This window comes from Gouania willdenowi, chromosome 8 (genome assembly GCF_900634775.1).
Source record: "Gouania willdenowi chromosome 8, fGouWil2.1, whole genome shotgun sequence".
Classification (NCBI taxonomy): Eukaryota; Metazoa; Chordata; class Actinopteri; order Blenniiformes; family Gobiesocidae; genus Gouania; species Gouania willdenowi.
Genome location: NC_041051.1, coordinates 34,320,507 through 34,328,541, shown reverse-complemented (window position 1 = coordinate 34,328,541; position 8,035 = coordinate 34,320,507). Strand labels below are relative to the sequence as shown.

General features: G+C 41.2%; 1 protein-coding gene across 1 annotated transcript; it reads left to right on the top strand.

Annotated features, from left to right (window-relative positions):
* Nucleotides 1-236: 236 nt before the first annotated feature.
* Nucleotides 237-6,978, top strand: thoc6 (THO complex 6). Its single transcript, XM_028455121.1, has 13 exons — nt 237-386; nt 791-882; nt 1,739-1,803; nt 1,874-1,977; nt 2,422-2,459; nt 4,735-4,783; nt 4,916-4,987; nt 5,067-5,169; nt 5,240-5,289; nt 5,387-5,449; nt 5,560-5,670; nt 5,738-5,866; nt 6,764-6,978. Exons 1-13 carry the CDS (start codon nt 372-374, stop codon nt 6,842-6,844), a joined length of 972 nt encoding a protein of 323 aa, XP_028310922.1. The 5' UTR covers nt 237-371; the 3' UTR covers nt 6,845-6,978.
* Nucleotides 6,979-8,035: the final 1,057 nt, after the last annotated feature.

Here is an 8,035-nt window from a genome sequence, read left to right as displayed (position 1 = left end):
TCCTTCGCATTTATGATTATTACATTTTCTGTAATGAATATAAAAAATTAAAATCAAAACATGTCAAAAATTTAAAAAATGAGAGCATTTTTTATTTCATTTTTATTGTGGAGGACATTTTCTAAGCAGGTTAAAAAAGCAGAACCAGGGATCTGCTATGCTTTGTCATTTGATTTCTTTTTACATTTTTTATCTAGTGTTATTATGTTGTAGCTTTTTTACTACATGTCCCAGAGTTCTCTCTGCAAGCCGTGACGTCATTTATCGCCGTCCCTTCTGTTGGCGGCTGGGTTGTGCTTTAGCTGCTATTAGCTTTGAATTGCGGTGTTTCCTGCGGGATTAACACACGCCGAACGGGGGCTGAGAGCACGATGGGTCCGGTAGAGGTGAGTACGACCCGGTGGATCGTAGATATGACTTTAATCCGACTGTTTGTTTTTTTCGGGGTAAATCTGAATGAGGTTCGGTCTGAGTCCGTTTTCTTTTGGAGTCGTTTTTCCACGTGTCAACAACAATACGTCACTTTTCTGATGTTTATTCACTGTAAACATCTTTGTGTCGATATTTGATATTTTTGATCTTCTGAAATTGTGTTAAAAGCGGTAATTTAAACTGCAGCAAAACCCCGAAGACAATTCATGTAAAACAAAGAAGTGAGAAAAAACAAGTTTTAACTTCTAAAAGTGTAAAACGGAGAGTTTAATGTGTGTGTGTGTGTGTGTGTGTGTGTGTGTGTGTGTGTGTGTGTGTGTGTGTGTGTGTGTGTGTGTGTGTGTGTGTGTGTGTGTAGCTCCTGCACATGTCAGTGTTTTCTCAGAGCTTCTCTCCATGTGGTCGGTTTCTCGCTGCAGGAAACAACTACGGTGAGATCGGACTGTTCAGGTGAGCATAACAAACGCACCCACACACGGTGACCTCTGACCTTCCGCTCTGTGTTATTATTATGTTACACCAGGTTAGGGATTAGTGATACGAAAGACAGTCAAATAGGTGAATAGTCTTTATTATTCACCTCCACTGTACCAGACTCTGGTTTTACTACTAAGTATTGTTACAGGATCAGTGGGAAAGTTCTCACAACACCAATCCACTGTATTCTGTAAGTAGGACTCTATGCACTGTACACATACACACCTTAGGCCCTACCTGACTGAGAGTTTACTGGTGATAAGAGGAGAGCACCTTCTCAAATAAAACCCACAAACAAACATGAATGAAGAAAATAAGAACTAGTGGGCGACCGTGGCTCAGGTGGTAGTGGGTCGTCTTCTGATCGAGAGGTTGGGGGTTCGATCCCAGTACCTGACTATGTGTCAAAGTGTCCTTGGGCAAGACACTGAACCTAAGTTGCTCCCAGTGGTCGACTAGAACAAAGGAAAAACCAAACAAAGAGCAGCGTGTAGACCCTGATGCTCTGCAGGGAAACAAACATTAATAATCATAAAAAAGTATTAAAACAACTACAAACTCTAAAATACCTGGTCCAGAGGAGGTCTGACAACAACCAGCTGCTTTCACCTCAGCGAGGAAACAGGTCTGACATGAATAAAGACAGTAAATGTAATACGCTACACATGACATCATAACATACCATTTACACACTAACACAGCTGTTCCTGCACACCTGTGTGGAATGAGGTGTGCACCTGCCTCACTCCAGTAGTAGAAAACCTGTGCCTGCAGCAAGCAAGCCACGCCCCCTTCACCTGCCACAATTCTTATTATTTATGTGTTTCAGTCTGTCTGCAGCTCTGAGCCCAGACGCCACCGCAGCCAATCAGAAGCCAGTGCTGACCTTTACAGGTGAGATCATTGATTACAGCTACACATGGTCACCATGACGATGATGATGATGAAGTTCTCTGTCTGTCAGCCCATGATGGTCCTATCTTCTCTCTGATCTCCACTGATGTTCACCTGCTCAGTGCTGGAAACGGAGAGATCAGCGGCTGGAGCTGGAACGACCTCATCAAGAAGGTGTGTGTGTGTGTGCATGCGTGTGTGTGTGTGTGTGTGCGTGCGTGTGCGTGTGCGTGTGTGTGCGTGCGTGTGCATGCGTGTGCGTGTGTGCGTGCGTGCGTGTGCATGCGTGTGCGTGTGTGCGTGCGTGCGTGTGCATGCGTGTGCGTGTGTGTGCGTGCGTGTGCATGCGTGCGTGTGCGTGTGTGCGTGCGTGCGTGTGCATGCGTGTGCGTGTGTGTGTGCGTGCGTGTGCATGCGTGTGCGTGTGTGTGTGCGTGCGTGTGCATGCGTGTGCGTGTGTGCGTGTGTGTGTGCGTGTGTGTGTGCGTGTGTGTGCGTGCGTGTGCATGCGTGTGCGTGTGTGTGTGCGTGCGTGTGCATGCGTGTGCGTGTGTGTGTGCGTGTGTGTGTGTGTGCGTGTGTGTGCTCAGTCTGATCTCTGACCTCCTCCGTCCTCAGACTGTTCGTCCTCTTTGGACCAAACGTCCTTCATGCAGGTGAGAATCTTTACTGATCACATCCTATTGGAAACAGATTGATTATTATTAACATTAGTCATTAATGAATGAATAAATAATGTTTTTATTCTGTGGTGACTCAGTCCTGTAGATCAGTGTTTCTTAAATGGGGGTACACATTGGAGAATATAAATGAATAATGTGTGATGTAATAAAGTCACACTGTTTATTCTCCATAAATTAATATTGATTAATCTCACTAATTTAATCATCAACACTCATCATTCTTTTCTTTCTGCTTTTTGTGGATTTTATTCCTTCATATTTTAAAGAATAATGACGTAGGAACTAAATGTGTCCAGACTCACATTACTCCACTCTGTTAACAGCTGATCACTTTTTCACTTTGATTAAAATGAACATCAACTTCTCAATTTACAATCTAAAGATAATCTAAAGATAATCTAAAGATAATCTAAAGATAATCTAAAGATAAGACACTAAACTAGAGATGATTGTTTAACTACATAAAGCGCTGTGTGGAGGACACGCCCCCTGGTGAGAGTCATAGAAGGAATAATAGTAATAATATTTGAATAAAGCTGATGATTAATCACATCAGCTGATCTGACTGATTCACAACACAATCTATTCATATTTCTGTATCATCTGTACGCCAAACTATGCCTGAAACAATATGAATAGCATTAATATTCTATCATGGAATTCCTTATTTCTTATAGGAAGAATATCCACTTATATACAGTCACATTTTCTAGATGCTGATGTACATAGAATAAATATTATCATGTGATTGGCTCCTCCTGTTATATTTAAAAATGCAAAGTGGTTTTCATAAAAAACAATCTAAATTATATCATATTAAGCACACGGGAGATCCATGGATGGTCAAATCACTTTCTGTTAAATAGTTTATAGTGGTATTAATATTGTCCTAATTTGTGTATATGCTCCAAATAATTTTGATCACCATTTTTATGATTGATTAGCTTCTGTATTAATAGATCTTCTACAGTATCAGCCTCTGGTTAAAGGACATTAACATCTGCTGCATTAAAAACAATATTATTGTCAAAGCTTCATACAAACATTTATTACTGAACAGACTGACACATATTATGGTGTAATATTATATATTCATGTCCACTAATCAGTCATAATGATACATTTATGAACAGATCATATGAAGGTTATAACACATAAAAGTCAGACAATCCATATTGTGACTTTTGTTTAGACAATATTATTGATACTTTTAATGGTTAGAACAGATACAGTAACATATATATATATATATATATATATTAGGGCTGGTCATTCCTCACTCACAGTGTCTACTTTTATTAAATCAAACCAGCTTTGAAATGATGTCATTTCCTGTTCTGACAGCTGAACATAAGATTAATAATTAGTCATTGGTAACGACCACATACGCTATCAGTGATGGAATGGTTTATGGTTTCAGGAATATTTCCCAGTTAGAGCGTTCCACAGCTCGTTTGCAACGTGCAAAACATCCTTTACTAATCACAGTTACTAGTGAAAATAACAAACATGTTGTAAAAGTCATTTCCTTTATGTTCTGCACTTATTTTATCAATATTATATTCATATGGTTACTTCACTGTATATTTAGATGATATATATATACACATTTATTTACTGTATATACACATTTTCCATTCCATCTCTGTGGATATCATCATGATGAGGAGGATGGGATGATATGTACAGGAACAATGGCTACTCAGTGTGACCATGTTTACTGTACCTACTGTATAACTTATGGAAAGAAATAAAAATAGTCATTTTACATTCAAATATCTGTAGTAATAATTACAAGTGAAGGAAGTGTCGTAGTCTAAGCACATGATCCATTGTGGCGTACTGAGTTTGTATTGTACTCAGATTGTATCTGCGTATTAACAGAAAATGAACTTTTGCTACTTCTGTTGTGCTGAGATTGTTCATTCAGTTTCTAAACTAATGTTATTTAACGAGTGATGAATGTCCAACGGCTCAATATACGAGGCAGGAGATGTTGAAACGCCCCAAAGAAATGATTCTTCATTACACATAACATATCATTATAATCTCACTCTTGTGACATCATCAGCAGTCGCCAGACCCCAGACTAATCTAACAGCCCGGACTCGTTTGGTACTTACAGCATAAGATGCTCTCCATAGTTTCTCTGTGTTTGTGCTGATCCAGGATATATTGATCCAGGATATATTGATCCAGCTTCAGAGGACAGGCCCAGATGTTTTTTACTGTGTGTCGCCCTCTGCAGGTCCAGCCTGGAAGTTCCTGAAATCAACTCCATGACCCTCAACCCTCGGGTAACACACACACACACACACACACACGCACACGCACACGCACACACACACACACACACACACACACACACACACACACACACACACACACACACATGCTGTTCTCCCTGCCTGAACTTGTTTGTTGGTTAGGACAACAATCTGGTGGTTGGGGGCGGGGACAACAATGTACACATCCTGGACATGGAGCATGGTGTGTTTAAGGTCTGATCACACACAAACAATGTGCCCTGTGGTGGTGTGCGTGTTGGGGTTGTCACGGTAACGCTGTCTCCGCCCACAGGCCGTCCTCCAGGGTCATACTGACTACATCCACTGTGTGACCATCAGAGACAGAGAAGGAGACATCCTGTCAGCAGGAGAGGACGGAGCTGTGAGGGTGTGGGGTGAGACACACACACACACACACACACACACACACACAGTGCGCTGACCATGGCTCTGATGCATTCACAGACAGTCGGACAAGTGAGAGCGTGCACTGCATCGAGGTTTACAAACACGAGGTGAGAACGACACGACATTCATCTGTAGGAGGACAGACAGGTTAACGTGTGTGTGTGTGTGTGCGTGTGCGTGCGTGTGCGTGTGTGTGTGTTCCAGAGTTGTGCGCGTCCTCAGTTTGGTAAATGGCTGAGTTGTGTAACCACAGACTCAGACTGGATGGTGAGTAAACCTGTGATGCATTCAGGGTCTGCTCAGACCTTTGCAGTTGCTTTTAAAGTTCTGATGATGTGTTCATGTTTGGCATGTTAATCTGAGCGTTGTTTCTCCAGCTGTGTGGGGGTGGTCCGTCTCTCTCTCTCTGGCACCTTCGCTCGCTCTCACCCGCCTCCGTCTTCCCTCTGATTGGCTGTCAGCGACAGGCCACCTTCCACCAGGACATGGTGAGTCCGTGATGTGTTCACTGACCTCTCTGTGCTACTGCTAATGATGCGTTCGCTGTCTTCGTAGATCATTGCGGCAGGTGACGGTGCGTTTGTGTCCCACTGCCTGCTGGGCGGGGAGGTCAAAGCTCAGATTCCGTGCACGCCGCAGAGCATCAACACGCTGCAGCTCAACACCAACAGCTCTGAGCACCGAGTGAGTCCCTGAACACACCATCCACGTACCAATCAGTCGCTGCCGCTGCACAGACGAATAAAAATATTTATTAACAGATCAAAGTGTTTGGCTGAAAAACAACAAAAACTGGTTGTTTTTGTTGTTTTCTGTTAACACGTCAACAACATCCTCTGACTTTTAAATCATGGGTAAATGATATTGTTTATTTCTTAAAATATGAGAAAATACGATACACCACAAGAGGAAATGTCCAGAAATGTTATACTATCTGACAACCTTTTATAACTTATATATAAATAATGGATGCTAAGGATACATTGGATAAATTAGAGCTGATGATCTCACCACTATTTAGGTAACAAATTTATTTCATTGTTCACTCATTTTAGTTCTTTTTAAGTATATGTATACTGTACATACACGTATATATATATATATATATAAATATATAGGTATGTGTCTATTGTGTATGTGTACATGTGCCTATATTAATTTTAGACATCTCACATATCCTATCATTTGTCCTTTCAGTTATTGTTTATAAAACATTTATAGCTCAAACAAAATAGCTCAGCTGGAGCGATGCGGTGGGGGAGGGGCATGTTTCACTGTTCTTAATTGAAACATCATAGACATTCATGTTTTTGTTTGTATATAATTGAAAAAGTAACAATAAAAACGTGCACAAAGGTGCGTTCAAGGACTGTTGGACTTTCTGTCATCTTAATGGAGGCTGTGAGTCCAACACTAAACGTTGAGTCCAAAGTGTTTATATATATTTCAGAGGGACAAAAGGAGGCGTGGCAATGGTCACTTTATTATTAACCTGATTGGCTGCTGAGCAGAAGCAACAGTAACTGTGGAGGATTGTAGCACAGTGATGTCACTGAAGGGGCGTGGCTACATGTGTTTCAGGTGCTGACGGTGGGCGGCAGCAGTCGTCACATGGACGTGTTCACCAACCTGTCGTACAGAGCTTTCTCGCTCCACTTCTGAGATGCCGTGATGCGTTCAAGGACCAGTGAAAGCTGCATCTCTCCGTGCTACGATCAAGGCCCTCTGTGAAACCTTTCTGTCTGTATTTTTAATAAAAACTCACATTGTTTATGAATGAGAACATTTCTCAGGTCCTCGGTCGTCACAGATTTGTGTTCTCGTGAAACGTCGTCACACGCAGCTAAAGTCCTGTTACGCTGTAAATCCCTGGATGAGAACTTGCTCCGCCCATTTTACCCAGCATGCATCAGAGGAGACATGTGCGAACTCTGTCAGCCATTTTTTTTATTTATCACCAAATGTTTTATTGGTTTACAAAATTAATATTTACAACATCATCATCTACTCAATGATACATATTATTTTCTTTGATGTTTACAGTAGAGCACACACACATACTACACAACAATGTCAGGAAGTTTTCTTTGTCCCAAAATGATGAGTATGTAAAGTCTGCGCTTGCGTACTCTGTAAGTCCGTTTCTGAAGTCTGTACCCAGGAGTTCACGAGTATAGAGTTCACGAGTATAGAGTTCACGAGTATAGAGTATTCATACTTAGAATTTAGAAACGTGTAGAACAGCACGTGGACCTGCTCTCACACGCATCAGTGATGAAGATCTGCCTCTTCTTCAAGGTCCTCACTAGGGTGTAATACCGTGTCTGACCACCTGTGGGGGGGGGGGGGGGGCGCTGTTTCTCCTTAATCACATTGTTGACATCATTACGTTACTGTAATGTTACTTTATTCGTTTAGTAAAAACAAAGTCTTTTTTCTCTGTGAAGTTAAAATTAAACTGACCTTTGTCGGTCCCACAGTGACAAATAAATGTAAGACCATAGAAAAATAAACATAGTGACATCATTTATTATTTATGGCCAGAATATACATATTTATTCAGTCACCAATTGTACAAGTTCTCCCACTTATAAAGATGAGGTCTGTAATTTTCATCATAGGTAAACCTCAACTATGAGGAAAAAAAATGCATAAAATCACATTGTAGGATTTTTAATGAATTAATTGGTAAATCCCTCAGTAAAATAAATAGTTGGTCATCTACAAACAAGCCAGATTTGTGTCTCTCACAGACCTGTAACTTCTTCTTTAAGAGGCTCCTCCTCCACTCGTTACCTGTATTAATGGAACCTGTTTGAACTGGTTATCAGTATAAAACACACCTGTCCACAA

Excerpts from the sequence above, each read along its gene's own strand:
- thoc6 (XM_028455121.1), top strand. Across the intron at positions 4,784-4,915 it reads CCATGACCCTCAACCCTCGG|GACAACAATCTGGTGGTTGG; the intron begins GTAACACACACA and ends TTTGTTGGTTAG. Across the intron at positions 5,170-5,239 it reads CGGAGCTGTGAGGGTGTGGG|ACAGTCGGACAAGTGAGAGC; the intron begins GTGAGACACACA and ends ATGCATTCACAG.